A 15205-nucleotide genomic window follows, 5' to 3' on the forward strand; every position below is an offset into this window, starting at 1 on the left:
TTTTTTTTTTTGTTTTCCCCCGTCTCTCTCCTTGTTAATAATCAAGAAGTAACTTACTAACCTACCTCCTCCGGTTTTATCATTACTAAGTCCAAGTTCCGAGCAAGTACTAGTAGTGCCACTCCGTCATTTCGATAGGACCAGCGCTTAGTCGCTACCGCATCCAGGGATCCATGCTTTTAGGTAGTGCTATCTATGATGTAACTCCTCTCTGGTGTTTCCCGCTCTCTATTGCTTGAACTTTCCGCGTGTTTCAGTTTGATCCCTCGTATAAATCCCTTGCTGCTAGCCTCTACTACCCCGTACCTGTCGCATCCTTCGTGAAACTACCCAAGGCAGGTACACTTGTATTCCTTGCCTAGGCCCACTGCTAGGCAGCGTACAAGTATGTCCTCGCGGGGACGCATCGCCCAACAGCCCTAGTAATCCATACGCGTTATGTGGCTGATTACTTGGGATGGCTACGGGGTACTAGTCGAGAAATGGTCATTATCAAAATCTAGGGATGCCCTTATATCCCCTTCCATCTCCCTTACCAATTACACGTAATTTTCCGGGACAATGCTGATCATAGGACATTCAAACCCATAAATCCCTCAACGCCCTAGCAAATTGGTCCGACTCAACCGACAATACTTGCATGGGCCGTATTGTTAACCACCCCACTGGGAAACGAATCAACGTGGCTAAGAAAAGGTGGCTGTTATAGACAGGCCTTCTCAGTTCGAATGGTGGGTTAACGGTACTTTGTCGCGTGCCTCGCCTCATCTTTCATTCAACTAACTACTGGATAGGCTAATCAAGAATGGGAGACCTGCAATTATTTCTCCAAATTTTCGTGGATTTTCCTGGGCTGCATCACATACTGTGTGCCCTGTGATACGTATACGTTGCCCCGCTGAAGTTCAACGGTTGTCAGTTTTCAATTCGATTAGCTCGTAGCATTAGAGGTATGTTAATGATTATTACCGCAGTTAGATCTAAGTATTCCTTCTTTATTATTATTATTATTATCATTCCTCTTCTTCGTCCTCTTCCTCTTCTTAACTTGAATTATCTTCGGTAGATAGGTCAGTATCGTGGTGATAAAAAGAACCTCTTTATATCAGGCCCCCATGATGAGAAACGAATTGCCATAGATGGTTAAGGCAAAGAAGGGGGAGAGAAGCAGGCGAAGCCTATTAGTATCAGGTGATACATATGATATACAGTATGTATGGTATAAGCATGTCCGCCCGGAGTGCTGGTGAGGCGGGGACCTTCTACGAAAGACCAGCCAATCCAGAACGGTGTCGACTCCACTTCCGCCACTCCGCCAAAAGTCATTCAGCCAGAACTGGAAAAACGGAAGAAAAAAAGAGAAAACTCTCGATGATATTCTATAGACTCACATAATTGTTCGGTGCTGCGGCTGAACTAGTGTATTTTTTCCTTCTCTACACTTTGAGTCTGTTCCTCATCCTCAAAAAGCTTTGTTCTTTGGTGTTAGTGATACCAAGATGGAGGCAGAACTCCAGTCACAGATTCCAGGTCTCGACCATGTGATCACAGAATACTCTGTGGTAATTAGCTCCATGAATCTTACGATACACGCTGAAAATGGTGAACTAATGAATTATAGGGCTACCTGACACATGCTTCGAGGGCATATGTCGAGGACGCAAATGCCCCGTCACCTTTGGCGGAGGCCGCTGACATGGTCACTGAACTTCTGGTATCTGCATCCGGAGACTTCTCCGACCAAAATGAAAAATCTATTCGGAACTTAGTGGAAAAATTCATTTCTTCTTTGAGTTCTGCAGACGGTGTCGATGCGGAGCGGAGGCAAATGCCGTTCACTGCTAAGAAGCTAGACCAGGCCATCAATGTTGGGTCCCAGAGAAACATGTCCTCGACTTTGGGACTTGCTGGTGGAAATGTCGACTTGGAATCTGCCAACAGCAGGAAAGTAGAGTCCCGCGTAGACCGCAAGAAGCTTGAAAAGGCAGAGCGAAAGATCCGTGCCAAACAGGAGAAAAAGCAAATGAAGATGGTGCAATACGAATCGTCCCGTCTCCTCGACCAGCCAGATAGCACCATGTCTTATGAGGAGTTTTTCATGGCCGTTAACCCACTCCAGCTGGGCTCGGATTCTGCAGCAAAGAGCAAGGACATTAAGATTGATAGCATTGACACCTCTGTTGGTGGTCATCGAATCTTGACCGACGCTTCTCTTACCCTGGCGTACGGTCGACGGTACGGTCTTGTTGGCCAGAACGGTATAGGAAAGTCAACTCTTCTGCGGGCCTTGAGCCGTAGAGAAGTCGCAATCCCAAGCCATATATCGATCCTCCACGTTGAGCAGGAAGTATGCACTCAGATTCTTTTCTTTTTCCTCACCACCCCCATTCATTATCATCTTTTGATTTGATTTGCTGTACCTTTCTGATGATTTTAATTAGATCATGGGTGACGACACCCCTGCTCTGCAGGCGGTTCTGGACGCAGATGTATGGCGAAAGCGTCTTCTCGCAGACCAAGATGTCAGTATTGCTTGTCTTGACTCTCTCTGTCCTCAACACAACCGTCCCTCTGACCTGTATTGCAGAGAATCACGAAACAGTTGACTGCTCTAGAAGCGGAACGGTCTTCGATGGCAGACACCTCTACAGATGCTGCCAGGCTTGACCACGAAAGGGAGGGTTTAGACATAACCTTAAGTGATATCCATTCCAAACTTTCAGAAATGGAATCGGACAAAGCCGAATCGCGTGCTGCCAGTATCTTGGCTGGTCTTGGCTTTTCACCTGAAAGGCAGCAGTTTGCAACAAAAACCTTTTCTGGTGGTTGGCGAATGAGATTAGCTCTAGCACGAGCGTTATTCTGCGAACCAGACTTGCTTCTTCTAGATGGTAAGCTTATTGTTACCATTCCCATTGTGAAGGAACAAGAGTCTAACACGATATAGAACCCTCTAACATGCTGGACGTTCCGTCCATTACATTCTTATCCAACTACCTCCAGGGGTACCCTAGTACTGTCCTTGTGGTCTCGCACGACCGGGCTTTCTTAAACGAGGTCGCTACCGACATTGTGCATCAACACTCTGAAAGGCTGGATTACTATAAGGGGGCCAACTTCGGTGGGTCTATCGGCGATATGGTCGCTCAAGTGACGTTAACTAATATATTCTAGACTCGTTCTATGCTACCAAGGAGGAACGGAAGAAGAATGCGAAGCGTGAATACGAGAAACAAATGGCAGAAAGAGCACATCTGCAAGGTTGGTGACCGGCCCAATGGAGCTTGTACTGCCTAATAAAGCTGACCATGATCTAGCATTCATCGATAAATTCAGATACAACGCGGCTAAGTCATCTGAGGCGCAATCTCGAATCAAGAAGCTCGAGAGAATGCCAGTCTTGGAAGCCCCGGAGAGTGATTACGTCGTTCATTTCAAATTTCCAGATGTCGAAAAGCTTTCTCCACCCATTGTACAGATGTCCGAGATTTCCTTCGGTTATTCTAAAGATAAGCCCCTTTTGAAAAACGTTGATCTCGATGTGCAACTTGACTCTCGGATAGGAATTGTTGGACCGAACGGCGCTGGTAAAACCACGGTGTTGAAGCTGCTAACCGGCCAGCTTGAGCCATCTTCGGGCCTTCTTTCACAACATGCTCGCTTACGTATTGGATACTTTGCCCAACATCATGTTGATGCTCTGGACCTGACGACCAGTGCGGTAAGCTTCATGGCGAAGACCTACCCTGGAAAGACAGACGAGGAATACCGCAGGCATCTGGGAGCGTACGTTGAACCCTCTATTGATTTCACTTGTTGTGGTGCTTAATTGCTAATGTGCGATTCCTGCTTTGACTAGATTCGGAATCACTGGAATGACTGGACTTCAAAAGATGGAGCTCCTGTCTGGAGGACAAAAATCTCGTGTCGCATTTGCTTGCTTGTCGTTGACAAACCCACACATTTTGGTCCTTGATGAGCCTTCCAACCACTTGGATATTGAAGGTATGGATGCATTGTCTGAGGCATTGCAAAGGTTCGAAGGTGGTGTCGTGATGGTATCCCACGATGTGACAATGTTGCAGAACGTCTGCACTAGTCTTTGGGTCTGCGACAAGGGCACAGTAACCAAGTTCGATGGCACTGTCAATGCCTACAAGAAGATGATCAGTTCACAAGCCAATGAAGCAGGTGTAGCAGTTGCCCATTAGACAGGGAGCATTTGAAACCGAGCGGGCTGAAAACTCAAGTTATACTATTATGGGATGAATTTATATGTCCCTTTGCCCCACTTCGCCTGCTGGTCTACCAATCAATACCTACTAGTATCTGTCGCTACATAAGAGGAATGGAATGTTGCAACATGTATCTGCTTACAGGGTTATGTGCTTCCCTAGAAATCTTCCACCCTGGGTACTGATCATTATGTTGAAGAGCTATAGGTGAGACCATATTTGATTGTTTAATGCTTGTTCGGGCGCTTTGTTCCAGAAAAGCCAGCGTATGATTTTTAGCTGTAATCATTCAGAGGGATGGTGAACAATATTACAATTCTGAGCGCGTGGCTATGTACAGGTAAAGGCCCAGCAAGATAACGAAGCGATAGCTGACCATATTTATGTGCTATCTCCAGTCTTTCGGTAAATCTAGTCGACTGATCGTCCATTGTAACATTAACTGGTGATGAATGGTAGCTGGGAGTGAGCCAAATTGGCCAAGGCCACGAGATGCTAAGCCGAGTAGACTTGATCAGCGATGCCCCGCGACCTATTATCGAGCTTTGATGAGCATATGTATGCCTGAGGTACTTCAACATGAAGGTGTGTTTGCCTTAGGAATTAAGTCCTTGAGAGTAGGTCCCGTGAGATGCCAAGCTAAACCTCTCCCGTAGCTCCCATGCTTCCATTTCCTACCACTCAGTCAACGTGCCTGCCTGGGATGGTATTGGTGAATCTATTCATTATCAGGAAGATTCTTCTTAAACATGGGTACTAGACATGAAAACGATACATTGGACCCTAACGCTCCTCTACTTAATCTAGACGGACACACTACTCACAACCTCCCCAACAATGAAGAGGATAGGCACATTGATAGAGAGTCAAACTACTCGGGAACTCGATTTATATGGGCATTGACATTCTCTGCTGGTCTTAGTGGGCTATTATTTGGTTATGAGTACGGCATGACCGTTTTCGCTTCTCCTCGAATGCAAATGGTCCCAGTGCTGAAATCAAATACTGACAGCCGCGATTGTGAAGCACAGGGGTGATTTCCTCAACGCTCGTATCAATCGGCACGGATCTCTCCAACCGCGATCTTACAACACTAGACAAAAGTCTGATAACATCTTGCACAAGTTTGTTTGCTTTGGTTGCCAGCCCCCTTGCGGGAATTCTGGCCGACAAGTTCGGTCGCCGGAAGGTTATATTCGTTGCAGATGCGCTGTTCGCTCTAGGTGCTTTTGTGCAGGCAATCTCCAGTGAAGTCTGGAGCATGATTGCTGGTAGAAGTATTGTTGGGTTAGCTGTCGGCGGCGCAAGCTTGGTAACTCCATTGTAGGTCAATATCTTGTAAACAATAACCTTGGGCAAAAGTCTATCGAAACTAAGCAAGCTGCTTGCTTAGAGATTCCAGCTTCTAGCTAATTGCTTCATCAGATACATCTCCGAATTGGCACCATCCAATATGAGGGGCAGACTGGTGACAATCCTCTCCTTGTTCATCACCGGTGGCCAAGTTGTAGCATACGTCGTGGGTTGGCTCTTTTCCTTAATTGACGGAGGCTGGCGCTGGATCGTAGGCATTGGAATACTTCCGGCACTCTTCCAGCTTGTTATTCTCACCGCTCTACCTGAAACACCCCGATGGCTGGCACAAGCAGGATTCGAAACAAATGCTATAGCTGTCCTGGGGAAGGTCTACCAGGGTCATCCAAACAGTGAGTACATCGCTAAACAAATCTTACGGGAAATACAGCAGGAGGTGGCAGAAGAATGCTTAGGCCATTCTGATAGTGCTTATGGGGCCGGCCAACAATGGATTCGCTACATCTCGCGGCGTACCACAGATCTCTTCTACATTGGTGGCAATAGAAGAGCATTGATTATAGCGATGATGCTGCAAGGTTCGCAGCAGCTCTGCGGGTTCAATAGTCTTATGTACTTCGCTGGCCTCATATTTTCGTCTCTGTCCTTTTCGTCGCCGACGCTCACGTCGCTGTCAGTGGCCACGACTAACTTTCTTTTTACATTGCTTGCATTTACCTACATCGATAGGATCGGCCGGCGCCGAACACTCCTCTATTCCATACCTATCATGGCAATATCTCTCATCGTTTGCGCATTAACCTTCTCTTTGGTATCATCAGATTTGTCCTCTTACCCACAGACACGTGCAAGGTTCAGTGACACCGTGACGGATGACCGAATGCTCCCTATTACTATTCTCTTGTGTTTAACGGTTTATACCGCTTCTTACGCTTTCGGGCTTGGCAATGTACCCTGGCAACAGTCTGAGCTGTTCCCTTTAAGTGTGCGGTCTCTCGGGTCTGCATTCGCTACAGCAACGAACTGGGCCTCAAATTTCATTGTCGGGCTCACTTTTCTGCCCATGATGGAAATTCTGTCTCCAGCGTGGACCTTTGGAACCTATGCGGTCGTGTGTGCAGTTAGCTGGTTTGGTGTGTGGGCGATCTATCCAGAGATGAGTGGGCTCGGGTTAGAAGAGGTCAAGGAACTCCTCGCAGATGGCTGGGGTGTCAAGGAAAGTCTGGCGAGGACCCGCAACGACTCCTAGACAACCAAAAAGAAAAATAGAGAAACCCTACACATGTATATGTTGTCATTAATGGGCAGAGCTAGGAGGAGTAACTAAGGATATAGGACAATTCTTAGACTAAGGCGCAACCCGAACTTGCTTTACCGATATACCCACCTGCAACAATTTAGGGAGCTACCACCGTTGCAGTCATAGAATTTCTTGTCAAGTCACCCATTCTGGTGGATGGCAGTTTGTGCCGGAGTTATCCACCGTCGACCAAAGGACTTTTGGCCAGAAAGCCGGGTGCCTCCAGAATCTACGGCTCCATTACCACACCAAGGGAGTGGCATGACTTTGATGAACAGCTCTATTGAAATTAGTAGCCTTAGCGGGGTCTTCTCCCTCACTCTTGAACCTTGAACAAAGAAATTAGCCCGCACTGCTGTACAGATCGCATTGATGCGGATACCCTTCCGCATGAAGCGATTCAAAATTTAAAGCATAAACCAAAAAAGTTCATTTTGAAGGGGAATGTCGGATAGACTAGCACGTCATCCCAGGGAAGCTTATATAACAGGTTGGTTAGAGTCACATTTAATTACTACGTAGAGGGGAGAGGTATCACACGGATAGAGGGAATAGCAGCTACCGGTGATATCCCTTGCACTTCTGACCCTCCTTGGGTGATCGACGAAAGCAGTGGAGAGCCATATAATTACTGCCCAAGACACTGTTGAGGTCGATATAAAACATTCCAAATTCACTTCGGGGGTCGCCCTCTGATTATTATGCGTAGATGTTGAATATATCAGCCACTCTCGCATTAGCAGGTTCGGAATGAAAACAGCTAGCCTCTCGGTATCTTTATATCTCGTAACATTATTTGTTTGTCCACAGGAGATGAACATTTTAGTCCAGGAACTTGGCTGGCTGGAAAGCTCTATTCACCGCGAAACTAATGCCACTGGCTATGTTTGAACACGTCAATACTAGTAGTGAATCGCCTATTCACACCGGGACTGTGGCTACTTCCTCCTGAATGTTGGTTATCATGGGTGTAGTTGGACCTGAGATCGTCGATGCGGCATGGACAAAAACAGTCATTCCCAAGTCGCCCGCGGGGTGGTTGATGCAAGCTTAAGAGGTAGATAAAAAGGCCGCTCTCATGAGTACAAGTGCGATTACGACAAGTGCATGGCTGTAGAATGAGCTCAGGGCCTACCAAGACATAGAACGCTCAAACCGTCATTGCTAGTCATGGAAGCCCCTTGGAATGCAACTCGTCTATGCAGGAAGATTATCCCTTCGGATAATAGCATTTCATGGTGACCATGGTGCTATGACCATTGGAGATAGGTGTTGATTTGGTCTCAGAGAAGTTCTGGTCAGGCTCCTATCACAACTGAACGTTGAGGATATATAGATATTGTCAATTGAGTCTCAGTGTGGGAACCGTTTGCGTTTTGCATCAGCGCTGTTGCGATTGCCTAATGACATTTGCCAGCCACCGAACGTTTAAAGTTCAGAACGAAGGGTATAGTACGAAAGATTCCAAGCATACCTAGTCGGGTGATAGCAAGAAAGATAGCAACGTCAAGGCCTGAGAAGATATACCAACGTGCAATAATGGAGCGGCTGGCCTTCCAAGCAGCTATCCGAAGCCGATCCGCCAACCTGTTTCAGCGACTACCAGCTGAGGTACACACTCTGAATTATTCTGTTACTAAGCCAGCTGCTGAATTTTTCATGCTTCAGATAGTCCAATACATAGCTTGTCTACTGCCAAGTGACGCTGATGTTGCACATCTCTCTTCATGCTGTGACTTTATAGCTCAGAAACTCTTACCTGGGGAGTCGTCTGTCTGGCGATACCGTTTCATGAACTTGTATGATACACCACCAGGCCGGAGTTCCTCTGAATTAAAGATCGAGTATCAGATTCGTTCGATCGTTCTCTCTCAGAAAATCAGTTTTAGATATGGCCAGAAAGAAGAGCAACTATTATGGCTGACGGTGATGCAAGACATCCTCCTAGAGGCTCTGACCATTACGGAAATGAACGGAGTGGTCTTTTCAAAGACGTTCGAGCGCATCCGTGAGGCACTTCAGCTTTCTGCTCCAGACTTTCTCAGCAGGCCCCTAAGCGGCTATGGAAACACGAAACGAGACCGACCGTCCGGTTTATTTTGCGCTCTTCAACTGGTAGGGCAACCAAGATATGTGCATGTGAGAACTGTAGAGCTAGCAATGACAATATCCCTTTATAGTGTCTAACCGGCTTAGCGCTTGACCCAAAAATGTCCGTTCGTTGCCTCCGAACAGACTACGACATTGCAGATGTCTACTCTTACCAAACTGAGTTTACTAGACCACTCATTGATCTAAAGAAATTAGAACTACTAACCATTTTGCATATCCGCAATTTCTGGGTGCGGCATTTGCTGAGCCCTAATGAAGCTACTTACTGCACGTCTTATGCTAAGCTACCTGTAGACCAAAGACCCAAGGTATGGTCTACTATCAATGAAAATGTGGAGCTGGGCGCCAACTGGGTGGGTTACTGGTGTAAGTCATTGTGTCTAACCGGACTTACTCAAGTCAAGCATGATGCCAAACAACTAAACTTGCCCTGAAGCATGCGTCCATCCCTACCCGGAAACAGTCATCGAGCTTGAAAACCGGCAATCATGCGCTGATTTGAACTCACATTGGACACAAGGGGACACTGATCCATTGGTATGTATTATAGCATAAGGCATTGGGGAAGAAGAATGCTAACACAGGTCAATTCCCAGTTCTTTCGAATCAGACCAGACTTGAATACCTTGAACTGGCCACCTGAACTCAACAAAATAATCCCGATGATTGGGCCAGAGTCCCATCGCTTATACTTCCGTGGGTTTCAAAGACTTGACGACGATCTATATCCAGTGCGTGGCTTTACAGAGCCCATTGGAGGATTGCAAGGTGGCTTTCCCGGTTGGCAGCGTATCTGCTTTGCCATATATGCAGCGGACCGTGAGCAACTTCCGCTACTTCTTGAGATTGGCGAATCGGAGCCGAGTGACGACGAAGCAGCATGTTTACTAAACGAGCTGTGGCCACCGGTTGAGCTGGAAACTGATTTTCTTTGGATACAAGGCTATGAGGGAGTGATCCTTCCCGGGGGTAAGATCATGTTAGGACAATGGGTTGATATGATTGACACGACAGAAAGAGGGCCGTTCATTTTTTGGAATTTGTGATCACACATACACATACATCTTGTTAACTCTTTTGGGAATCACCTAAGTAAGCCCAATATGTCCATCATAGCAGGTTATGAAATAAAAATATTGGAAAGGTTCATATTATAAAACAAAGAAGAAGAAGGGGTTACATGAAAATCACTCCTCAATGTCCTTCACCTTCTCCCATTGTCCCTTGAGATTTTCCTTCCATAAACTGACCTTGTTATCTCCTCCACTGACAGCGAGGATGTTTCCGCTCGGGCTCCAACTAACCCTCCAGAGCACAGTGTCAAATTCGAGCTGCTGGCTGGCCCACTGACCAGGATTCGACGCATCCGAGGTCCAGATGCGAACAGTTTTATCTTGGGAGGCAGACGCGATGTAGGACTTGGAAAGTATGCTCGGCGACCAAGCAACGTCTCGGACCCAATCGGAGTGGCCTTCAAGTGTCTGAGAGAGATTGTAGGACTTGGTTTCCGGGCTGCATGGTTATACAGCGTGATTAGTATATCTACATTCAAGTAGTAAAGCGGAATTTGCTATTTGCACGTACTTGTAATCCCAGATTTTGAGCAGATTATCGCTTCCACCGGTGACGAACCTCCGCTGCTGACCCGGTCCAGGGTTGGCACTGATCAGGCTACCAGGAGATGCCGCAGGGGCCCAGCTAATAGAGTTCACGCCCATTCCATGAGCATGAAAGATCTGATGAGTCCAGCTATTGTCCTGGAACTCAAGAACACTAACATGGCCGTCGGAAGAAGCACAAGCAAGAAGGCATCCACTCTCGTGCGGAGCCCAGGAGACCATATTCACCGAGGCTGTGTGGAGGGAGAAATCAAAGACCTTTGTCCAGGTGTTTACAGCGACAGGGGATGTTGTGTTTTGATGTTGTTCGCGCCAGATGAGGACCTTTCCATCATAGGATGAAGAGGCCAAAATTGTACCAAATTTAGGGTGCGCCTAGAGTCAGAACAAATGCATTTGTCAGTTCAGGGCTCAGTTGCGGTGAGTGTAAATCCATATGAGCTGCTTGGGGAGATTGGTACACACCCATGCGATACACCAAACTGCGCCTTCGTGTCTGTTATGTTCGTATTTTCTCATTTCAGTAATCGCGCGTTTAATCACAAAGAGGATATTTCTCACCCTTTTAGAGTTTCCACCAGGCGATGCGTCTCGCCTTCGATCTCAAATATCTTTATTGTCTTATCCGACGAGCAAGTGGCTAATCTGCGGCCATAGTAGTCCAGGCCAGCGTCGTGCTGCGTATCATAGGTGGGTCAGCTCGGGGAATACATAGCGCTGAACCCAGATGTGTTCCAACTTTAGCACGTACAATCATGTCATCGTGTCCAGAATTGGAGATAATCTGAGCGGCCGCCTAGAACTCCAAGTCAGGACGTCAATGTTTAAAAAGAACAAACAGGATCGGGACAGGCTGAAAGGGAGAAACGCACCATTTTGTCCAATTCGATGCCCGTAGCAAACCCTAGGGGACTATATTTGTAGAGTATGGTTTGTTGATCTTTGAGCGCTGCTGATTATAAGTTTTGAGGAAGAGGGCGGTGGTTGGAATGTTGAATCAACACGCAAATCGGCACAGTAGCCAGACACCGCCAGCTTGTCCGTTTCGCAGTGGGAGGAGCCGCACCCAAATCTTATCTTATCGCCTCAGTCATTCCCCGACCACGCCCCTTAGCACGTGAGACCGGCCTCGGCTCTCCTCGGCTGGCTACCCCACGCCTTCTTCTGTATGTCCTTACATGTCGACTTCCTTGCCAGTCTTATAATCGATCCCTCTTCCGACCAAGATTCTCATTATATTTGCCTCCAAACTCACACCTATATCAAATTTTCGTCGATCGCACTAGATCGTATATTGGGTCTCCATCGAAGATCTTCTAGCACCTAGCTCGTGCTACCTCGACATCATGAGTGATGCTCTGTGTGGCCCGTCCAATGCTCTTCAAAACTTCCAGAAGCATGCCTCTGTTGATCGGACACTGCAACAGGACAGATTAGTGTCGCGACAGTCGCATTCTCAGGTTAGTTTTAAGCCTTACTCTACATTCGTGTGGATCCCATTTTCAACAATACTAAGATCTGGTTTGCGCTGTAGGGCTTTCGGTCACAAAATCCCAACGAAGGTATCCCAGATCCCGAATTCGCTGCGTTCGAATCCAATATGCCAGGAGCACCGCTCCCCGATTTACAACATCCGGGCCACTTCGCTACGCCTCATTTCGCGGTACACAATCAAGTAGAGAAGCACAATTGGACAGCAGACTTTCAGAGGCTACAGATTTCTGGCTCTTCACCTCTAGCTCATCAACAAGTCGGCCCAACCCCAGCCTCAGCGTCGAACCTTGCACAGCATGGTTGGCGGAATGATTTTCTAGCCCAACAGCGGCAACCTAGTCCTGCTCAGCAACACAAACCTTTCGCCCAGGGGTTCCAACCTTTTTTTACGCCTAGTTATCCTATACACGAGAGTGCAGTAAATGCTCCCCCGCCATCGCAAGCTCTGACAGCTAGCCAGCTACCATCCACTGAAGCCTTCGATGAGTCTGCCTTTGAAGCTGCATTTGAACAAGCCAAGGCGGATTTAGCGTCACAAACGGCTGATCACGCACAAGAACTTACCAATGAGACCTCTAATCCGGATGCAACTGCTGCTCCTCAAGTTGAAGCCATCCGGATTGGTTCAGACACCATACCCCAGGCCGAAAAGGATGACGCTCGAGCACATTACAATGACTCAGACGAGCTTGCCCGAACAGCGGGACAGTTACTGGAAAATGTCAGCCACGATCAAAGCCAGAAATTTCGGGAAAGTAACTTCCTCGCCTTGATGCGCCGTATCCGAGACCGCGAGGTTCATATCGAAGGAGATGAGTTCCGTGAAGTCAGTACCAGTCCGTGATCTCTAGAGTTTCGGCTGGCGTGGCACGAGCGCTGGTATATTTTAGTCTATATATACCGGCCTTTGTTCCTGCTAATCAGATCCCAGACTATGCAGCCTCTACATCCTGGTGGCAAGTATTATCCCGAAGGAAAAACACGTACGCAGCAAGGGCGAAGCCCGTACACGATGGCAATGAATCACGACAATAGCAGTAAGTAGTAGTAGAATGAGCACAAAGCACCCACCAGTCTGTTTGCAGCCTAGAGCCGACATTTGAGACACGGTACCTGACCGAATGGATACTGTACTATTTAGATTCTGTTTATGGAACGTCTCTTCAATCAGATACCGTACTACCGCGGTGTGGAGGGAATGAAACATCCAAGCACGCGTCTCAAGCAAGTACGATCAACGAGCTAGGCACAGGGCATGATGACCAAGCTCTTCATGAGAGTTGGATGTTCGGTGATCGCTGGGCTTAATTCATTTCCCAGCCTTATCGTTCTGGTTTGTTTATTTTTGGGAGGTGTACCGGTGGGGGAAAGAAAAAAGCTTGTTCATGGAATATAGGGGAGAACATACTCCGTAGCATGACTCCCACTTTTTCCTTTTTCTTTTCCTTTTCCTTTTCTTTTCCTTTCATTACCCCTGATTTTCTATTCCCTTGTGGTTGCTGGGGTTCCCATGAGAGATCTGACCCGCACTGACACATCAACAAAAAGTTGTATGTTATGTACAGTACAGTACCAGATCACCGGTGACCAGGCATTCGCGTGATCCTATTCTCCTATTGATGATCAAGAACAATACCAACCCTGTCGCGGCTCAATAAGGAGGCCGGGACCATTATTGCAACTCCATGGTATCGTTATTGCGTCCCCTTGGCGGTAACGACGTGCTTGACTCGATTGGCTCTCTGCCCCGGTTGTAGGGGCTAGCTGGGATACAGTCCTGCACTATCAACATGCTGTTGTGAGCAGTGTTGGTCTACCTACTGATGCATCATTCCTTGTTATCAAGGGAACACCGCGTGTAACGTTATATCCAGGTGCTGTGATCGTGGGCCAGTTGATTGCATATTCTTGCTTTGGAATCATGTTTCACTGTTCAGTCTTAGTGGGATCCTAGCTCTCTCATATCGCATAGCATCTCAGCACCCGTTTTCATTTCTTTTCCTTTCTCGATATATATATCTAGTATATCTTATCCCAGGGCCGTATAGATCTGCTATTCTTCCTACCCATGCTTTACGGGATATTTCCTGCCAACTGTTATACGACACATTTGTCTACCCTTGAGATCATCTATACCGCGGACGGCTACCATATTTAGCGCAAAATGCTTCCTCCCTCCGGCTCCTTGCTCCATCAACTACAGAAACTTGCAGAAACAAGAGCAGCCGCTCAAAATCAAACGAGGGCGTCACCTCCACCTTCATATTCAAGGAGTAATGTACAGATCTCGCCCTCGCCGAAAACGAGTTGATTGACAAGGATGAGCCGGAAGATGCTGATGATGGCGACAATGGCGATGAATGCATGCCCTGGGAGTCTGTTCCTAGCAACGGCAACCGTCACCACCACACCCCCGTTAACATCCATATCGACGCATCGATCAACGTGCGAGGGAATGACAACACCTTAATCATACCATCTGTGGCAGGCCCACAGCAAGACAACAACCCTACGACATCTTCCTCGCTACCAAGTTCTACGATGCAGCAGCAGCAATCAGCACAGCGACATCGCCAGACCAAGTTAACGGGCATGGCGACGTCCATTATCACCGCTCTTGGCAGGGCCAGCCTCCTTCACCTGACCAAAGACGGATCTTCACCCGTAGAAATCAATATTAACTCAGGAATAAAGATCGAAGGAAGCCGAAACGTCATCTGCCCGGGTAACAGCCTCTCCCCCGGCCGTTCTCTCGCGAATCGAAAATATGTCCAGATTAGTGGAGTGGGGAGCTTACATGAGATGGACAGAAAGAGACGCGCCGACTTAGTACGTCCTTCCTCGCCAGTAGAGCACCTTGATTATGAGGAATTTATCCGTTTAGAGGCACAACGTGTTCCTGATGCTTTACATGCAGGAGCCACCAGAGATTCCCCACGCAAAAAGAGTGTGATGTCCGATGCATGAGCCTTACATGTGTTGTTGCCTGCCCTGTGGACTAATGAGACTATGGCTGATTCTCAGATCAACTTGCATCAGAAACAACCCAGCAGGTATCTACAAATATTAATGTAATCCATCACAACATGGAAGAGAGCAGAGTCGTTCTACACGATTGGCGGGTTTGTCAA

General features: G+C 47.4%; 6 protein-coding genes across 6 annotated transcripts; 5 read left to right on the forward strand and 1 right to left on the reverse strand.

The window, feature by feature from the left end:
• The first annotated feature begins 1351 nt into the window (after positions 1 to 1351).
• On the forward strand, positions 1352 to 4618 carry BDV27DRAFT_134670 (putative AAA family ATPase GCN20). Its single transcript, XM_032068345.1, has 8 exons — positions 1352 to 1562; positions 1622 to 2347; positions 2442 to 2522; positions 2588 to 2891; positions 2948 to 3121; positions 3175 to 3261; positions 3318 to 3786; positions 3860 to 4618. The coding sequence occupies exons 1-8, from the start codon at positions 1500 to 1502 to the stop codon at positions 4209 to 4211; spliced, it is 2256 nt and encodes a 751-aa protein (XP_031923403.1). The 5' UTR covers positions 1352 to 1499; the 3' UTR covers positions 4212 to 4618.
• A 301-nt stretch (positions 4619 to 4919) lies between these two features.
• Positions 4920 to 7054, forward strand: BDV27DRAFT_134673 (putative MFS myo-inositol transporter). Its single transcript, XM_032068346.1, has 3 exons — positions 4920 to 5178; positions 5262 to 5558; positions 5661 to 7054. The coding sequence occupies exons 1-3, from the start codon at positions 4985 to 4987 to the stop codon at positions 6796 to 6798; spliced, it is 1629 nt and encodes a 542-aa protein (XP_031923404.1). The 5' UTR covers positions 4920 to 4984; the 3' UTR covers positions 6799 to 7054.
• Positions 7055 to 8388: 1334 nt separating this feature from the next.
• On the forward strand, positions 8389 to 10007 carry BDV27DRAFT_161764 (uncharacterized protein; the record flags this gene model as incomplete). The annotated part of the gene is made up of 4 exons (XM_032073275.1): positions 8389 to 8964; positions 9030 to 9327; positions 9398 to 9498; positions 9558 to 10007. The coding sequence occupies 4 exons, from the start codon at positions 8389 to 8391 to the stop codon at positions 10005 to 10007; spliced, it is 1425 nt and encodes a 474-aa protein (XP_031923405.1).
• sec13 (GTPase-activating protein SEC13) lies at positions 9952 to 11603 on the reverse strand. The gene is made up of 6 exons (XM_032068347.1): positions 11453 to 11603; positions 11332 to 11376; positions 11142 to 11257; positions 11046 to 11076; positions 10546 to 10955; positions 9952 to 10473 (listed from the first exon to the last, which is right to left on the reverse strand). Exons 1-6 carry the CDS (start codon positions 11453 to 11455, stop codon positions 10149 to 10151), a joined length of 930 nt encoding a protein of 309 aa, XP_031923406.1. The 5' UTR covers positions 11456 to 11603; the 3' UTR covers positions 9952 to 10148.
• A 143-nt stretch (positions 11604 to 11746) lies between these two features.
• On the forward strand, positions 11747 to 13105 carry pex20. The gene is made up of 2 exons (XM_032076586.1): positions 11747 to 12040; positions 12115 to 13105. Exons 1-2 carry the CDS (start codon positions 11927 to 11929, stop codon positions 12916 to 12918), a joined length of 918 nt encoding a protein of 305 aa, XP_031923407.1. The 5' UTR covers positions 11747 to 11926; the 3' UTR covers positions 12919 to 13105.
• A 1133-nt stretch (positions 13106 to 14238) lies between these two features.
• BDV27DRAFT_148789 (uncharacterized protein) lies at positions 14239 to 15041 on the forward strand (the record flags this gene model as incomplete). The annotated part of the gene is made up of 2 exons (XM_032070964.1): positions 14239 to 14352; positions 14382 to 15041. The coding sequence occupies 2 exons, from the start codon at positions 14239 to 14241 to the stop codon at positions 15039 to 15041; spliced, it is 774 nt and encodes a 257-aa protein (XP_031923408.1).
• Positions 15042 to 15205: the final 164 nt, after the last annotated feature.

Source organism: Aspergillus caelatus, assembly GCF_009193585.1.
Source record: "Aspergillus caelatus strain CBS 763.97 unplaced genomic scaffold BDV27scaffold_217, whole genome shotgun sequence".
Classification (NCBI taxonomy): Eukaryota; Fungi; Ascomycota; class Eurotiomycetes; order Eurotiales; family Aspergillaceae; genus Aspergillus; species Aspergillus caelatus.

Bases quoted from the DNA above. Each gene is read 5' to 3' on its own strand.
- BDV27DRAFT_134670 (XM_032068345.1), top strand. From the start codon at position 1,500: ATGGAGGCAGAACTCCAGTCACAGATTCCAGGTCTCGACCATGTGATC. The intron at 2,348-2,441 runs GTATGCACTCAG...GATTTTAATTAG, and splicing joins TCCTCCACGTTGAGCAGGAA to ATCATGGGTGACGACACCCC. The intron at 3,262-3,317 runs GTTGGTGACCGG...ACCATGATCTAG, and splicing joins AGAAAGAGCACATCTGCAAG to CATTCATCGATAAATTCAGA.
- BDV27DRAFT_134673 (XM_032068346.1), top strand. From the start codon at position 4,985: ATGGGTACTAGACATGAAAACGATACATTGGACCCTAACGCTCCTCTA. The intron at 5,179-5,261 runs GTACGGCATGAC...GCGATTGTGAAG, and splicing joins GGGCTATTATTTGGTTATGA to CACAGGGGTGATTTCCTCAA. The intron at 5,559-5,660 runs GTAGGTCAATAT...TTGCTTCATCAG, and splicing joins GCAAGCTTGGTAACTCCATT to ATACATCTCCGAATTGGCAC.
- sec13 (XM_032068347.1), bottom strand. The intron at 11,258-11,331 runs GTACGTGCTAAA...TATGATACGCAG, and splicing joins CTGGACACGATGACATGATT to CACGACGCTGGCCTGGACTA. The intron at 11,077-11,141 runs GTGAGAAATATC...CGAACATAACAG, and splicing joins CTGGTGGAAACTCTAAAAGG to ACACGAAGGCGCAGTTTGGT.
- pex20 (XM_032076586.1), top strand. From the start codon at position 11,927: ATGAGTGATGCTCTGTGTGGCCCGTCCAATGCTCTTCAAAACTTCCAG. The intron at 12,041-12,114 runs GTTAGTTTTAAG...TTTGCGCTGTAG, and splicing joins CGCGACAGTCGCATTCTCAG to GGCTTTCGGTCACAAAATCC.